Source organism: Cyprinodon variegatus, unplaced genomic scaffold (assembly GCF_000732505.1).
Source record: "Cyprinodon variegatus isolate N-32 unplaced genomic scaffold, C_variegatus-1.0 Scaffold14, whole genome shotgun sequence".
Classification (NCBI taxonomy): Eukaryota; Metazoa; Chordata; class Actinopteri; order Cyprinodontiformes; family Cyprinodontidae; genus Cyprinodon; species Cyprinodon variegatus.
Window position 1 is genome coordinate 1,815,314 of NW_015150467.1, and position 19,151 is coordinate 1,834,464.

Consider the following 19,151-nt stretch of genomic DNA (forward strand, 5'->3'; position numbering starts at 1 on the left):
GAATAACACTGCCAATAGAATCATACTGACACCAAAACAGAGATTTTACAATCTTATTCCTAAACCACCAATGGAAACGCTGCCTGTGAGGAGAACGAAAATTGTTGCTGCTTCCATTTACTTTTGGGGAGGTGGAAGCAGGCAAGTCTACTGAATATCAGATCATCATTAGTGTGGCCACATCTAAAGAAGTACAGTAGGAGTTTTACTGGGCTACGTCTGGAAAGTAGGTCTACAGTATGTGTTGACAGTATGGCAAGGTTGAATGATATCCTCCATGATCTTCCAGAAGCAATTGTTGGATTTTTCAATGAGAAATATTATTTGCAAGAGTAAAATATTAAGACAGCTGGAGTCTGTTTCAAGAAGCAGGTTTACTGAAAACTCTAGGTTTTCTAAACCTTAAATCAGAGCTTTCCATTTCACAAAGAGAGTTAACTCAACCTCTATCTGTTTCTGCCACCGTAGTAATATTCTCCCCAGAGCTAATCTGGTCAGTAGGAAGTTTTGTTCAATAAACTTGGAGTGTGCTCTGTCTCTGCACTCCTTACAGCCAATCACATAGTTTTATTTATTGATTTAGTCAGATTTTTGTCATAGTTTTGTGCATAAAAAAAAAAAAAGAATTGCTGGGTCTTCACACATTAGGTTTTAGAAAAAACAAGCATTGCATGTCATTTTGATGACGATACAATTAAAGAATGATCGGTATTATTAACAGAGGATTAATGCATGATTTTCATATTGAGAAAAATTTTATGTATTAAGTTTATGAGTGATACGCAATCAATCAAATAGCCTACTGTACATCCACGACCTTATCCGTCCTCACATTAGCAGCATTACACAGACCTATGTAACAGAACTTGATATTTGTGAAAGGGTAATGATATATATCCCAGTAGGTTTCCAGTTGTTTTCTTATGGTTGATAAAATGCAGTTCATCATTGATAGCAGCCGCTTCGGCCACCTCTTAAACCATAAGTTTCATCTACTATTTTTCTACTTTATAGTTTTTATCTACTTTATTTGAAATATACCTATTTAAAAAAATACAACTATGTTTTAAAGTATTACTTCGAATTAATTATATGTTTAAGTCACAGATTTATTGTTGTGATTAAAAACAACTCAGTTGAAAGGGTATGAGATTTTCTGTTTTTGGTTTGCCACATTCTGATATTTTCTCACCTATTTTTTGTACAATACATGAAGAACTACTGAAATTATTTTCAGATTACACATAAATAGATTAATTAATTCCATGGGGAAAAAGTAACTACCTTTGGGTTAGGATTAGGATTAATTGAGTGATAACAACCTAATGAGCTTACTGGTAGGTAGGAGGCACAATCTGAAGCCATTCTATGAGAATGATAACCAATAACAATGACCATTTGTTGGTACGATAAGATCTGAAACGGCTTGAAACAGCAACTAAGTATTTACTGTGTGATGGAAGACAGAGTCAACATTAGGAGGAACCCCGTGAGATGATGCACAGGTCCTATTAGAACAATATTTTTAGACTTCATCTGTTGCCAGGGGATTTAACATAAATAGAATACATTGATTATTTACCATTCAAACCATACACTAGTTTCCCCAGTAATGTTAGTGTGATTACCAAAGGTGATGGCAGGCCGATTTGATATGTATTAATTTATTTCTGATTTCTGAAAAAAAAAAAAAACTCCTTGTCAGAATCACCATTCCAAATAAAATGACATTCTTCGCTTATAGAATAAACATTTTGGAAGTCTAGAAATTTATATCAGATCACAGTCTGAAGATAATGCTGGTAATGATCGTTTTATATACTGCTGAATTATTGAACAATCTTTTACATACAGTTTTTTTCTATTCTGGGTTCTTTTCTGTTTACTAAATGATTGCCACATGGAATCCGGAATGCGCTTTTAGTTACGCTTGTATGAGGTTTGAATTGCTTGGTTATTATCTGCTCCTGATAGTAGCATAGATCAGTGTATTTGTCTCCCTGTAAATTTCATTTTGTTGCCATTTTGTTTTATGCATATAAAATAAGATTTAGATTTTATTTAATGAGACTTTTAAATTAAAAGTTGATTAAATCATTTATAAAGTGACAACTAATTTGTACAAACTCTGATTTACTAGTATGGTGTCTTGATACCTTCTTTCATAAATTTAATGTTTCCAAAGCCCCACCAGGCAGCCAATTGTAACTACAACTAATCTAATTTGAAATAAAAGTAGCTAAAAAATAAACCCCAGAGGAACACCAGACATTTTAAAAGAAAGGCAACAAATCAAGTGGTATAAAAAAAACACAACTTTCTTCCATAAAAAAAAAACATAGAGTGTCAATGTGTTTGACTCATTAAAAAATAAAAAGTCTGAATTGTCAGAAAAAAGAGAGTGTTTCATCTTTAAAATTAAATGATTGACATTGTAGGTCATACACCTGCTTTATCAAAGTCTACTAGCAATGGCAGGATGTTCTGTTAAAGGTTTTCTTACAAAGAAAAAAGCCTTGTCTTTTTATGTAGGTTCATGGTGGAAATCTGTAAGGATGAACGAGTGAATGTCCTACTTTCTTTCTCTATAGACGTAAAAAAAACAAAAAAAACAAGTAATGCTTTTCTCAGCAATGAGCTAAACATCCTTTAAACAGTTCTAGCATCTCTTTAAGAACTCAGTCTTCCAGAGAATCAACAGTAGAACTAATTTATTCCATGCACTCATATCCAGCAGATTCTACCTGGTCTTCACAGAGCAGTGGAGAGCAGAAGGCACCACAACCCAGAAAGATGAAGTATAACCATTTCAAACCACCAGCTTCAGGGTTTGATTTAATACTTCCTCTGCAGGAAAAACTCACTGAGATGGAATTAATGCTGTGTGTGTTCTCTATTGATATCTGGGAGCATGTTTCTACATCAAAATTTACTTTAGGATGTATCTAAACGACTTTGAAGTAAAATTAAGCCCCATCAAAGGACTTCTCAAGGCTTTCACATCACCTTATAGAACTTAAACCCAAACAAATACAAAACACAACCAAGCAAAAACATAGACTAGGCTTTAACATTTTCAAAAAACTCTTTCTGCGCCAAATCCCATCTTACCGATGAGCAGCGAGCGTCCATCTCCAAGAGGATAGCGCTGATAGCGTGGGACAGCGAACGGTGGAAGTTTATGAAAAAGAGGCTGCAGAAGGGGCTCTAGTCTGGACGCAGAAGGGTCTGAGGGGTAAAACAGGTTGAAGATCTGGGAACAGGCTGGACGCAGCTGGCCCACTTAGAAAGAGAAAACAGCAGAGAAGTATGACAATTAGGAAGGTTTTTTTTTTATGTTGTTTTCTACAAAAAAATGTTTAATCTTTATTTTGAACCAGAAGGTAGTTAGAACTTTAAGCAGCTTAATGAACTCTAGCAATCAGTAAGAAAAAAGCAAAAATAAAACATGAAAAATTTCAGTTTCACATCTACAGAGAGAACTCTTTTTGGTTCCATCCTAAGTCTAGTTTTTGTTTACTAAAAAAGGTAATTATAAATAAAACAACAATAAAAATAAGACAAACTTAAAGTTCCATGTTTTACATGCTTCTGATTCTTACCCTGAATGGCAGGCAGCACAGTGCGTCTCATGGCCAACACCAGTCCCAGAGGACAACCCAACAGGAAACAGTCTGACACCTCAAAGTCGAAGCGGCCTGGATTCAACACCAGACTGGTGCTGCTGCCGCCACGCACCTCCACATTCTCCTTCATCAAACTGAACATAGGAAAAAAATGCATTACAGGAAAGTCAATATGGTATTGCTTTTAGTCAAGTATTCAGCATCCTCTTGTGAAAATAGTGCCCTTTAAGTCTTAGCAGAGATTAGTTCAGTAAAGAATGATAACTTATTAGGATAGATCTAAAAATGTAAAAATCAGTAAAGCCTATGCTGAATCTTGGAATCCAATATATCTGTCCAGACTAAGATGAGTCAGAAATCCTTTTACTTTACTCTGATTCAGATGTTAGCTGGATAGTTTTATCACGCTGTACTAGTTGTCAGCACCAAGCCTTTATGACTAAACCTGAGCAGCTCCTCGCTCAGCTTTCACAGGCTGTATGATGCTGACAGCTGTTTAAACAGCAGGGCTGGTCACAGTCACATCCTCTGCTGCTGACTGGCTCCATCCCTCTGCTTTAACAGCCAGCCAACATTTCCCCATTAAGTCCTACAACTGGAGGAAGGATTTGCCAGCAATTTCAAGCCATTTTTAAAAGCCAAATCAATATCCCTCTGATTGCCTTCTGTGGCCCTTTTAAGCCCTGTTTTCTCTTGTAACCACTTCATCATCTATTTGTTTTTTTAGTACTGTGCAACATTGTTGCAATCTTTACATTTTAAAAAGAGTAAATCTTATTTACAGAATTGAAAATGCTCTTTGATTCAATACAACATGGACAGTAGCAATGATTAATATAGCAGAAGTAGCAACCTTCTCCACTTGTTTTGTAATGAATCAAAATTGTTTTAGAAAGCAATTAAGGTTTTTTTGCGGATTTTTGTGCATCTTCTTGTATCTTGCAGAATACCAATAATGGATTTTAGAAAAGACACATCACATGAGTTAAGTGTGATGGTATTATCCTGCTTCTCTGCTTTGGAAAATAGAAAACTAGCTTTTTTCCTCTTTATAAGAAATATTGTAAAGATCCTGTTAGACCCTTGTCACTTTACCTAAAGCTTGTGTAAAAGTTGGTCAGACAAAGGAACAATGAACAAAAGCAAGTGCAACTTCATTCAACTTCAGTCCAATTTGTCCAAAATAGGTTTTGCAGCAGCCTGCTTGCACCATGTTTGAATTTTTATAAGTCTTTGTTTCCCAGCCAGGGATACACGTACCCATGCAGCATTATAACGGCTACATGAAAATATTTTATTTTTTAGGCAGTAAAATAAAATAGGCTTTTGTCAACTCAAGTGTAAGTTTTTTCTTATATGTTTGAGTTCACATTCAGCCTTGACACACATCAAAACCAAGCAGAGGAGCAGACTGTAAACAAAATTTAAGATTTTTCAACTTCATTCGCAGGCGAGGCAATGATCAAATGTCGCCAACTTCACCAAAACCGGGTTGTTCACCTCCCTAAATTTCCCCTTAACCTCGCTCAGCTTTATTTCACTTAGCTTTGCTCCATATTCACTCTCTGCGTAGAGATAACATTGAAATCCTTTGCTCTAGCTGCGATATTCATTATCAATGTGAATGTAACCTGAGGTTGCAAATACTCTTTTAAACAATTGTGTCTTTACTGGATTTCTTTGCCAGATTAACTTCTTAACCTCTTTGTCTTAAAGCTTTTGATCACTGGTCACCTTCTCCTGGTTCTTAGACTTCCTTTCTATTTATTAGCAAAAATGTTTTTGCTTAGCAACAACTGTACTTTCTTGCCTTTATTGGTGTCACAAAACCACCTTCCTGTAGTTTTTGTCTATATATTACTTATATATCTAGCTATTTTATTTATATTATATAGTCTTTATCATAATGGGGAACATATTTCAACACATCAGGATAGAGAGATTTTTTAGACAAACATGACTATTTAAATGATTTCATTAAACAGTGTTGGATTTATCTTTAAAAGTATTTGCAATAATCTCAATGGTACAAATTCATTGAAAATATTCTATTTTTTTTAATTTTTTTTTAAGAAATGCCATATCTGAAAAATCAACTTAGCCTTTCAATGTAATTCTTCAAATAGTCATTAAAAGAAAGGATCATTTGCACATCATCCCAGGGGAAACTTTCAGTGCAAAGCACTGATGAATGCAAAATGAACTAATGAAACCTTTACATCAATCTAGGATGGGAGGATCAGGAAATGATGCTTAATTAGCCATCCTGGTGACTGGGAAAATATCTACAGGGATCTGAGAGGAAACAGAGCAGAAGTGGAGGAAATTGTCTGTGCAGCCTTAAGAGTTAATAGGGAGTTTAAAAGGGTGTAAAAGGTTACAGCTCAGCCTTGATAAACTGTGTGGCATCACTGGGAATATAGCAGAGAGGAGAACTTTATGTCAGGTGGCTGACCGGGAATCAAAGCCAATTGTTTTGAATGAGTAAACATGGCAGCTGTAATTCTTCCAGGTCTATCCAAGCTTAGGCAAATTAACCATAAGTTTACATTTTACCTCAGAGGGTCTAAAACATGAACTGAAAGGCCTTTGGTCTACCAGCAGAGCTAAATAGTCATTTAAAGCAGCATATATCAATAAACAGTAGTAGCAAGAGGAGCTGACACTTTACAGGAAAAACAAGGTTAATAGACAACATATAGGTCATCGCATAAACCCATTATCTTTTCATTGCTAAGCGGCAAGATATTTAAGATATATGGACAACACCACAACTGCAATTAATGAACATATTTGGCCAGTTATCTGATCTTTTATTAATATTTAGTTGACTATTTAGAATAAGTTTAATTACAGAAATTATACATTTTCCCTAAATGCTTGTGTTTTTAAATAAATAAATTTAAAAAAAGATTCCCATGCCTCAAACTTTGTGGAAGCTTCAAACTTAACGATTTATTTGTGTATCTTATGGAACAGAAAAATGGAACAAGTTTAGTAAAGTTGTCAAGTATAGATTACATACAGCCCCCTAACATGATTTCTTGCAGAACTGCCCTGCATTTACAACCACACATCTTCCTTTTCACCGACCAGGTTTCCCTGTCCACGCATAATGCTTTACCACAGCATAATGCTGCTACTACAAAGATGGTGTGTTTAAGGAGTAGAATTAGTTTTATACACAACTAAATCTATCTTGTCAAAAGTAACCTTTGGGTCTATCTACTATTCCAGAGTTTCAATGGGCCTCTTGGATGCTTCTCTCCGGTAAGCCTGGCCTGAAGATTTAGATTGAGGAGCCAGGGGGTCTGCTGTGCTGAACTCTTTCCTTTAAAGATGAACACAGAACATAGCTCTGTGCATTGATTATGGCTCCGTAGCATATCAAAAACATTGGTTATTGCTTTGAAACCAAATCCTGTCTTAAATTCTCTACAACTTCATCCCTGACAATGTCGACTGTTTGTGTTGTGGTTCAAATCTGCATTGAGGATCTTTTTGAAAGAACTCCACCTTATGCAATTTGGGATGTAAAACAAAGGCTTCTTAAATTTTCCCGAAATTTTAAGTTAAGAACTTGAGTAGAAATTAACCAGCTGTTAAAATATCAAAAGTGCATTGTGTAAACATTTCTAATAATGACATTATAATAGTCTTTAGACTAAACATGTAGCATTTTCTATTAGTTAATCATATAAAACCCAATCAAACACAACAGAGCTTGATGTAACATCACAACAGTATTTCAATTTAAGAAGAAAAAATTACCTTTTGGTAAAAATAATCATAAAATTAACATTTGCTGATGATAAACAGGATTTTCAATTGCCTTTAAAATCCCTTTTATATCTAATTAGCATTTTATCACCAGTTATGGCAAATGTTTTATGGTCACTGTTGCACCAAGGGGGGACAATTGTTTAAAGGAATAATTACTTTTACAAAAATTTTTAAGAAATCACAATTTGAAAACTGCTTTTTGAAATTGTTCAGGTTTTCCTTATTTGATATTAAAATTTGTTAGATTATCAGAAACATCGAGGTTTGACAAAAAAGCAAAGATGGAAGACATTTTTTAAAGGGTAAATACTTTTATAGAATAAAAGTAAAATGGGTTGTGTTAATATTCCACCTGGAAAAAAAGTTGTGCTGGCCTGTGGAAGAGTCCCCATCATACGAGTCACTTTGCTTGCGGCTCAGTGAAGGGCCGCCCTGGCCTTCATTGGGAGCAGAAATGTCGATGTTGCTCTTACTTAGCCTCTTGCTTGAGCTCAAACCAGGACTCGACTGCCGCAGCTGACCTGTGTTATCCTGCGGCAAAGGAGGAGAACTAAATATAAAACCTCCAAAAGGGAATGGGAATTGCATAATAGGATGGGAAGGAGATACATGTTGAAGTAGGAATGAATATTTTAGTGGTGAAAAAGGACTAGGTGACAAAAACATGGAAAAAAAGCTGCTTTAATGTGCAAAGTTAACAATAATGTTTTGGTAAATATTTTACACACGGCACAGGAACAGCCAAAGATGCCGTTCAGGAACCTGGAAAATCCCAATCTAAGAGCAAACAGGTTGTGAGCAACACAGAGAATACATTTAATCATTGATGCCCTTTTTTGTTAGACTGGTGTCAAGGACAAATCCTCTGGAGAATAGAGGTTTAGCTTAAAAGCTCTTTGTAGAGAAAAAATGGCAGAAAGAAGACATAGCAGGAGGCCGATTATATGTATGAGAGTAGCTATTTGTTCTCTGGGAAGCAACAAAGTTGTACCAAGGACATTGCCAAAAGTGTGCATGTTCTCTCTTGCAGTAATTTTAGCCCACTGATGAATACAAGACATAACAAAAGCATGCAATCTTGATCATGATGTTGTAATTATGCAATGCTGGGCAAAATTTCTCTCATTACCTCTCCCACACACACACACACACACACACACAATTGCACCGTGTGTGTTATCACTTGAACGCTGAGCTCCTACCTTCAGGCTCTCTGTGCTGTTGTTCCTGCTGCTGCTGTTGGGGCTACCAGGCCTCGGGTGGTTGCTGAAGCACAAGGCATCAAAGCAAAGCACTCCACCCACACAGTCGCCCATCAGGCAAACCTGTTCAAAGAGCACACACCATTTCAAGTTCAACTTCATCCTTAGGTGGCAGCTTCTGTCAGCGATGTCTCAACAGGATGGCAGCTAGAAAAGAGGAGGAGTATGTGGAAGGCCATATATAGATTATATTTTAGCCGACTGCTTGTCCAGGCGTATGATGATGTGCCCCTGGACAAGTCCCCTAATGCCACTGCTGCATGAATATGTGGGCATTCAAGAGTGCACATGTTGCTCCAGTTTAAAGCAGTTTAGTTGGTTTAATTCAGCCCGTTAACTAGATGAATAAACTGAGCTGAGATGAATAAATTCATTTTAATGAGAAGCAGAAAATGCTGAACTTCAGTGACAAGACAAATTCTGATGTTCATAAACAATTGTTCAATTAAGTGTGCAAAGTGTAAAAAGAGTAAAAAGTATTGTATATTTAGATAAAATCCCTTTTTGCTAATCAGAAGAAAGTTTTCAAAATGCCACATTCAAGCATAACATGAAGCCTTTCAACAGGATTTTATTGCCCAATTTTCACAGCACATAATAAACTGCGATTATTACATTACATAAGTTATTTGACAGGCAGGTAGGAAGAGCGCTGAAGTTGGACACTCGTGTTTTTTTTTATATAATATTGTTATCCTCTTGAAATAATAACCTGTCATTCTTTCAGTTTTTGTATAAAAAAAAAATCAAAAAATAAGTCAAACTCTTGACATATGCCTTAATCAAAGCAGGGGTGGAAATGCATGATTCATTCAACTGGTGACTTTGTCCATTTTACAAGCAGTGACTGGCATCACATGGAGGTGATTTAGGCAATACCAACCGGGAAAAGTTTTCTCTAATTTTTCTTTTCTCTAATAAATAAAAATACCACAGATTTGTATCAAGTGTAGCTGTACTACTTTAAGTGAGTGTGGGCATTTTTTCAACTACGGTTTAAGATGTCACACTAATGTGTGACAATGTTAAAACCATCACGAAAAGATGCTCAAGTCCAGATTTTTTATTTTCTTTTTATTCATCTCACAAAGCCATTATGCATGACAAAAAAACAACAAAATCACACTATTTGTTTAGTTGATGAAGTAGATGAGTGGAGCTGAACTGCTTATAGCCAGAGCTAATTACAGGAATCATAATCAACTGCTTAACCACAAGATGGAAATTAAATATATTCAAAAAGAAGAGGGAAAGACAATAAAGGGAATGTAAAAGTTCATACTCAAACAAAACTTTGGTAAAATAGAAGTCAAAATTTATGACACTTCTATCAATACTTTACTCTTAGTATTATTGTGACAACATAATAATGGAGATATAATTATTAGAGAAGGCTTTTTAGTGCTTTTTTGTGACTAAATGTCTGATCTAGATGTTTTCAGCTCTTATTCCTGTGCTAACAAAGTATTAGAATTATGTAATTTTCAAAAGCTTCAGGGCGTTTGAAAATGGAAAAAAACATGATCTACTTTCCACAGCTCAAATCCAATGCCTGAATTATTTCCTTTGTGAATAATCTTCCCAAAAATGATTACCTCATTAGAAAATATAATTTGTTATGATTTGCCATGTGTGGAAGACAAAATGTAAGGCCCCTCGACAAGCTGGGCTCCCACAAGTAGCCAAAGATTACGCAACCCTCTAATAAACCATTTTTACTTCTCTGCCCAGAACCCATTATTCACTGATGATAACATTCCCTTCTGCTTCATAAACAGATGAAGCAACAACAGACCTGCCCTGTAAATCCCTGGCCATCGTCAGACTGCAGGAAGCTGCGATAAACCTGGTTGGCTCGGTCGATGACAGTCGCCACAGCGTCCTGGTAGCGTGGGGACACAATAGCGAGGAGCGGGAGCGCAGCCAGAGGCAGGTGGTCAACACTGCTGGACACACAGCTCTCATCATAGCTGTACGGGTTCAGACTGCAAAAGAGAAGATGATTGAAGCAATTATACAAGGAATCAGGGACAAATAAATGAAGACAAAGACAAAAAAAACCAGATCTTTTAATAGCTTTTTTTGCAGTTCTGTTTTTTTCACATTTATATTTTAAATAAGCCATTAAATAAAGCAAAGCTTGAAAATCTTATGCAATAGATAAAGGTTTTGTCAACAGTTACCATTTTCACAGCCAACCTTTTAAAGTTTTGACTTTCAATGAATATATAAATTCATGTACAAGATTGGTGTAAGAATATTATTTAAAGGCCTGAAAAAACAACAATTTTAAAAAAGTACACATACCCTCAAAACAAGACATCCCATTAAAATGAAAGTAAAAAGTCAACTTCATCAAGACTTCATCACCTTGCTGCCATCCTTTCAAGGCCCTAAGTCCAGAAAAGAACAATAATAAAATACCGTATTTGTTTCTAGAATAAGCCCTTCAATTCAACATATACCATCTATGACCAGCCATGCTAATCCTAACAATCTGTTTTGCCAACAGAACAAAAAAAGGAAACTTGACTGGGTTTTGTACAATTTCAGTAATCCATTCTTGGTCCCCTCTCATGCTCTATTTTGCTCAACCCTACAGCTGTTTTTATAGAAGCTGTCGATGTCCGTAGATTGCCATGCAAACACCTGACTGGGTGCCTTGCAGACCATATTTCCATCACATGTCCTTTCGCTAAGCTTCCTATCTAGATCAAAATAACCTTGTTTAGTGGTACTCCAGTAGATCTTTATTCAAAACAATGGTTTTCTAAAGCACTGATAATACAATGAACTCTGAAGGTTCTGAGGACCTTTGAAAAAGGGGCAGACCAGCAGCATCCCAGATCCTTCACCTGCTCAACAGTTGTCATGCTTTGACTTTTCAGCATATTCAACTTATTATTATTTTATCTAAAGGCCCTTATTGTTACCAAAAAGTAAATTTTTATCCCTATTTAACATGCACACAATTCCAAATTTTCTGACTCAGAGTTAAGTTATGCAAGTTTTACATAGAGCTGTATTGTTGTGAGGGTTACAGTATAGAGAAGTGCTTCTACTGGCATCAGTCTGAAACAGTGTAAGTTTAGATTTGGTCTAAATGCTGACTGGAGTCATCCTGGTAACATGACAATAAATGAGTCTTTGCCAAACCAGCCACCCCAGGATGTCATAGCTCAGTTTCTCGAGTTTTAATGGGATCTTTAGGAACAGCTTTCTTCTGTTTTTCCTTTTATATAACAATTGTTTTAGATTATCAGACATATTTTAATATTTGATATAAACAACCTGTGCAAATTAAAATGGTAGTTTCAATGTCATTCATTATGGGCCAAAAATACATCAACCCCCTTTAAAAGTGTATAAATAGTCACACTGCCTCTAGCAGCAATGACTGAGTTTAAGAGTTTGTAAGAACTGAAAATACAGCCTTTGATAATCTTCTTTTTTAGAAATGTTTCAATTCAGCCATCCACTAGCTCAGGGTGTCGAAGTCATTATTTTGTGCCACTTCTGCATCATCAAGTCTGCAAAGGACCGGTTGCAACTGTATTTAGCCGGTTCCCAATTGAAAACGTGGGGTTTTCAAAACTGTGTTGACCCGCTAACAATCGGCTTTTGGTTCTTTTCCCATTTGACCGAAAAGCCAAGTCTGACCCCTTGCTGGCAAACTGCGTGGCCACTGTCCCACCAACTGCATGTCTGATGACAGCGTCACGCTGGGCGAGCGTTGATGATGTAACCAGTGCGACAGAAGTCTGGGAATTAAATAATTGAGAGCAACATGGACAGGAGCCAGAGCGTAGTCAGTATTCTTTATAATTTCACTCTTTTATCTGTCCGAATCCCTCTTACCAGCACTGTGCCATGTTAAAGAATGTAAACAGGTTTTTTTTGACTTTTTAGATCAGAAGCAACTGGCGCTGTGAGTTGACGTCTGTACGTTGCTTTCTATGGTATCGTGTAAAATAGCCATGCCAATTTTAATGTGGGTCGCTTGCTGAGTCGTTTGACCCGGCAGACACGGTTGAGGGGGGTTGGCATCCCCCTTCTTTAAAAAAACTTAAAAATCCTCTCCCTACTTAAATGACAATCCCCCCATACTATCTCCTGTGACATTTTATTGCTGAATGTGTCAAAATTCTACAATATGTTAATAATAATGGCAATAATATTGCCCTTTCAACATTTCGCGGGCTGTGGGCTTACAAGTAGCCTTAGCAAAACAAAGAAGTGGCCTACCATGACTATATACTGTAGCTGACCCAAGTAGGAAATTTGTCCTCTGCATTTGTCCCTAATGATGTAGGGGCAGTAATAGCCATGTCAGTCCAGGGACTGACTGCAGTTCTACTGTAAGTTGCCTTGGTTAAGGTCAATGATCTGCGTACTTGACATGTAACAACCATACCATGCATATTGCTTTAGGTTAATAGACTTTATTAATTAGGCTATGTATGCTTCCAAAAAAAATTAATAAATAACCATCCCTTTTTTTTTTTTTTTTTACAACTAGGCTACTAGACACGTGTCAACTGTGTGAGTGAGCAGTTTCCCACTGACACTAAAAGCGGATTTTTCCTGGATTTAAATGAGTTTTCTGCCAGTGTTAAAGGTGTATATATATTAAACATTTCATTCCATTGTTTCATTTACAGGTTACTGCTCTGCTAACATATGATTTCTCCCATTTATTTAGTGGTTTTACCCCTGGTCTAGAGCATTTAAACTCATACTATAGTATCTGAGTTGAATTTAATTCCTGACTTTGGCTTGGCCACTCCAAACTTCCTTCTCTTATGTTGATTTTCAGTCATTCAGTAGTCTTGCTACTACATAAAGTTAGTACAAAGTTTTATGAGGCAAGACAACTAAAGCTCATCCTCTTCGTATAGTAAGAATTTACTATCAGCCCATGCCAAGGAATAAGCAACAGGTAAAATTGAGTGTGGGATTTTGTCAGGAATGGTTTGTGACTGAAGGACTGGTGCACAAGTGAAGATGGGGAGACCTGCTGTGACGGATGCTTTAAAGATGGTGGCTATAACAAAAAGGCATCAAGCAGAGGAAAAGGTGCCCTGCTTGATTTCATTTTGAGTGGCCAAAATGGTGAGGAAAAGTAATTACGTATTGCTGCAGCACTGCCAGGATTTTGCATTAAAAAGAGGGAAGGCTGTTACAGTAGAACCCAACAGAAATATTTTATTTATTGCCTGGTTTATTTGGTGTTATGATGCATTTGATTCAACCTTTATCTCACATCCTTCTCCTAACATATACCTACCTTTTTAAGTAAAAAAAGAAAAGTAAAAAAAAAAAAGAATATGGAGATTTTACTCAAATCATCTGATAAAACCTAATAAAGTAAAAAAAAAAAGTGTTTATTTCCTGAAACAAGGGAGATGTTGTTCTGCTAATTAGACTGTCTGTATTTATTAGTAGGTCCAGTGGTATCACACAGTTAATGATGTTTGGCTCTAATTAAACAAGCTTGATAAACTCCAAGGGACACACAAGCTTTATGTTTGTCATTAGGATAATTTCACCAAGTTGCTTTAGATATAGCAGACCAGTAATAGAAAGAACAATTAAACATAACACATATTTAAGAAAAAGGTTTGTAACAATATGTTTTTTTTAACTGTCTACTGTAATTCTTTACTTTAATAGAAGTCAAAGATGAAAAATAATGCAGGGGGTTTTAAAGACCCTCCAAGAAGAAACAAATGATGTGTGATTGTTGTACTTCCAGCGTCATGACATTAAGCAGTCAGTCTCTGACAAGCAAAGAGACAAATCCACCTCCTCAATCCCCGCTGACATATCACACTGACAGATGGGTGTTGGGGGGCAGAGCTTTGCATCAGGCACTTACACAGACAAAGTTAAGCTTTTTCAGTCGGCTTCTTCTGCTTGGCAAAACACCAGTTGAATTTTTACATGCAGAAATCTTGAGGTTGTCTTGTAAAAGACAAATAAAAAATCAGCATGGCTGTGGTAATAGCATACCTTGAAGTGTCAAAAAAAGTGTAGAGACATATCAGGGAAGGACGGAGGGAATAATAATTATGATGCTCAGCATATATTCACCACAGCATCTGAAACCATCCTAAAACGTGAATCTTACTTAGCTTTCCTGTCAACTTCATTTTGTGTCATCCCATATCTAAAATGCTAACAGTCAATATGAATCAGATTTAAATCCTAAGTCCATTTCAACTCGGACTTGTTATAAACTAAAAAAGCAAGTCTTACATTTAAGCCTACATTTGACATGCACCCAAGAAACATTCCTGTGCAAAAAATAAAAATTAAGCTTTGAACTACTTTACAATGGTATCCCTTCATCCAAACAGAGTCGTATTACACTGCCTAAATCTCATGGGTTGTGCTGTCTGAGCAGCAGCCTGTCCTTCACCTGTAAAAACGTGCAATGAGAGGAATGCACCTCCAGAATGCAGCTACCTTAACCAGGCTATACCAGCACTGTAAACAAACCCCAAAATTCCAGTATAAAGATGAGACATGGTGGCTTTTTAGCAGCTAATCAGCATATGAAAGCCACCTCTCCTTTTTAGCTAATGTCTAAGTAGTGAAAATCAGATTTTTGGCTGTAGGAGGTCTCAGACTTTGTTCAGCCGTTTGAAATTGTGGGATACAGGGATCTGGTGAAATGTGCGGCACCCAGACAGGAGAGGCAGGCTTCCCTATGAAGGTTTGTTTTTCTTCAAGTTTGAAAACAAAAAAAATAACAAAGTTTCATGACAAATTAAAACACTTATTGTTCTAATAGCATAATGTTATCATATATTTGTCCATAACTGACCTTAAGAGGCTTAAAAAACATGATTATAGTGGCTTTAAAAATATATAATGATAGATTTGCAAATCATTAGCTTTTATATTATACGGTATTTTAAGGCCAATATTCCAAATATGTCGACATCAGTCAATCTGAGTCCCTATGTGCAACCAACTTTTGAAGTCGATTCTTCAGTCTAATGTGGTTTCGTAACAATCACACAATGACATTAAATGTTATACAAGTCATAACTGAAATGGAAAGAAACTTTAATAAAAAAAATGAAAGAAATCATATTAACAATGGCAATTGTTATACACCAATTTTGCTGTAAATGATCTCTCGCACTTTGGCTGTCTGTCAAGTCTCATCTTAGCATTACTTAAAAATAAGTTGAGGAAGGGGGCTGAAAGTCTGCATTCACGTCCCATTTGGTGGAGATCATTATTCAACATAAGACATACAACATTACAAATTCAGATATTCTTGTGGTCATATCAAATCAACTAATCTAAACTTTTTTGTGTATGTGTATTAAAAACATTACCAAAAGTTAACCACAGTTGTGAAAAGAACAGTACTAGAAATAAAGTACAGTACATATAATGGAAACTCTTTGTAAGATAAATCTCAGAAGAATTAAAGGTTGTGCATAATAAAAAAAGCCAAATTATCATAAAATGTATTTTTATAAAATTAATAAATAGAGAACAAAATGACATACCTTTTGGTAATTTAAAACATCTGGGGTTTAGGAGGATGCTTAATAATCTTTTCTCTATAGAAATATTAGCTTTTCAACATTTTTATATACTGTATTAAGCTGAGCTTATGATTATTTTATAGACTGTTTAATATTGCAGCCTTACTATGATACCTTTATTCAAATAAACAGCCACAAAAAAAAAAAAAAGAAATTAAACAATGGCACTGTTTGCAGGACTGAATCTTTTTATCTTCATTACTCATTTAGTGCAAAGAGTGTTTGAAAGAGTCCAGATTGTATCTTAAGGATTTAGACTTGACCTTTCCCTCACATCTTAATAAAAGGTGCCACTGGCTGCATATTAATTAACTTGAAAACACAACCATGTCAGCAAAAAGTCATGTTTAAATGTTCTTTATTGATGTGACTTTAATAATAAGAAAAATATGGTTGAATTAATTATTTTCTTCTAACTTCTACCATTTTACACACAGGGACAAACTAAGACGCAAAATCAGAAGGTCTGTATTATATAAAGCCTACTGAGTTTATCGGGGATAAATTGAATATACAGTAACCTTGAATATATTACTAACAGTAACTAAATAATTTATTCCTCAATTTCTGAAAAATAATATTAATACAATGGTTACTATGATGGTAGGACCTTAAACATTTATGTCATACTGCTCCGATGGTTTTTGGGGAGATTAAATAAAGTATTCTGCTGCATGTCCATAAAGAAATAATATAGTGATCCCTTCTCCAATCTGTTGCTTGGCTAAGACCAATTATTATTATTATTATGCCCAATTATGGCAGCAAATCTATTTCCTTTTCAGTAGCGGCTACTGTCCAATTAAAGCTTGGCTACTTTACCTAAGATCAGTCAATCAAATCGTGAAGAGGAGAGTTGGGGCGGCGGGCTATATGTAATGATGCCAAAGTTAGGATGGTAGGAGAGAAGATGTTAACAATGGCTGCCACTAGCCCCCAGATATCTTTTGACTTGGCTTTGGCTGCGGTACAGAAACAGTTGAATTGTATTTGTCGTTGAGGGTAGAAAATATAACAACACTGATGTCAGTCATAGAAACAAAAGATAGATTTGGAGTTATGCCGAATGGATACAGCAAATATTTTGATATAACAGCTTGCTGATGGCAAAACAATGGGACTGAGTCACAATCCGCCTATGATTGTAGTGGGATTGTTGTATCATGGAGAACCAGATAAATGAGGCAGAGAAAATTGGACCCATGCTACAGGGTAAAGAACACCACAACAAGATTCAAAGCATTCATAAGGTGCATTCCCTTCAGCTTTTTCTAATACACATTTTGAAGTATCCCATCAGGAAAGCTTGATGGAAATGGCAAAATTTGAATACCCTTTCTTAAATTAGCAAAACAGATTTCATACCCACCTGAGGTGGTTTTTTGCTTTTGTGAAAAAGTCTTAATGTGCAAACACGGTAGAGGGAATCCCTTTTTTTTTTAAATCAACTCTGATGTAGGGTTATTTTACTCACATGACTGAACAGCCTTTTCTACTGATGCCGTCTTCCCACATCTTCTTATGCAGGTAAACAGGGCTGGAAGCAACATCCCCAATACTAACTGATATGTTAACGTATGAAAAACTTCCCCCATAGCAACACATTAATTATAACGGATCTGGAGACAGTGTTAGCCTCTACTTCCTGTGTATTACAGCCATGCTTGAGGACACAAAATTGACAATGGCGTAGGATGGTAATAAGCTACGCAGTGCTTGGATAATTCTCTTCGAACCGATTAGAAACATAGCAAATCTGTATTCCTTCCTTTTTTTTTTTTTTTATCTTTTAATAGTTTGCCTAAAATGTTTATTTCAGTTTAATGGAAACACATCTTAGCCAGTTATTTTTCAGGAGCCCTGAGTCCTGGTTGCTACAGAAGAAATGTTGCAACATGCTGGCCACCAAGGAGTTCCAAGATAATCATTGGTGGATGAGGTTCCTCTCATTTACAAATGGTAAATAATCTTCAGTGGGATGTAGCAAAAAAAATAAATAAATAAAAATAAATAGAAATGCAACATGTTTTTTAGCCCATAAATCCTACTATAGAGGTTACAGCTAACTCTGGTCTAACTATTTCACCTCAATTTCTGTGTTGATTGGTCACAGTCATGTCCTAAGGTATGCAGAGAGATTTGAAAGACAACCATATTGCCTGTCCCTTCAGCCAGTCAAGCCTCTCGAGACCCATATCAAAATGGTGGGACTAGGTATTGACCTCATATGAGGAAAAAATGGGTAGAAATATTATTTTTCCTTCTGTTTGGTGTGTTGTAGCAAAATTGCTGCACAAGTTGTAGCATATCTTATGAGAATTTAAGGTAGTATATTAAAGTTAATTTATTTATTTCAATTAATGAGTATCACTTTTTTTCCAAACAAGGTGATCAGTGTAAAAATCTTTATTTTCAATGTCTTGCTTTAGAATTTTCGCTCTGTCATGTTTCAAAGTGGTCTCTAAAAATAAAGAGAAAAGAGTCACATCAACCTTTTAGATTTCAGCTCCCACAGCCTCTTGCCTTCAATTTCTTTGTGTGTGAGTGAATGCTAACTTTCAGGGGACTGGATTCCCACAGCTTTACGCAGTTCCATAATCAAGAGGTTTACAGGCACTCAGGCTTATATTTCTATTCAGCTAGATCTCCTGCTGAGAATAGACCTGAACGGTTTAAGAAAAATGGCTTGAGTTTGGAAGTGTGTGACGAATTTGGTGTCTATTTGTGTTAAGTTGGGGGGAGGCTTTCAACTAGACAAAGTGAGCATTTTGAGGGTGCTCCTTTAACCCAGTGACTATTTTCAATGCTGTTTGATCTCAAAGAAGGATACAAAAATGCAATAACTATCCATGCATTGAGTTAAAGATGGAAACATAATACCTCTTTATTATGACTTTGAAACTACAGTACAG

General features: G+C 36.0%; 1 protein-coding gene across 3 annotated transcripts in view; it reads right to left on the reverse strand.

The window, feature by feature from the left end:
• Positions 1–19,151, reverse strand: part of pitpnm3 (PITPNM family member 3) — a 149,966-nt gene that overhangs the window by 24,983 nt on the left and 105,832 nt on the right. For all 3 annotated transcript variants that reach the window (XM_015382884.1, XM_015382891.1, XM_015382875.1), the window contains exons 6-10: positions 10,467–10,656; positions 8,612–8,734; positions 7,762–7,940; positions 3,603–3,760; positions 3,112–3,282 (exon numbers count right to left, since the gene is read on the reverse strand). In XM_015382884.1, the coding sequence (XP_015238370.1) occupies positions 3,112–3,282; positions 3,603–3,760; positions 7,762–7,940; positions 8,612–8,734; positions 10,467–10,656 (821 nt within the window). The remainder of the gene's footprint in view (positions 1–3,111; positions 3,283–3,602; positions 3,761–7,761; positions 7,941–8,611; positions 8,735–10,466; positions 10,657–19,151) is intronic.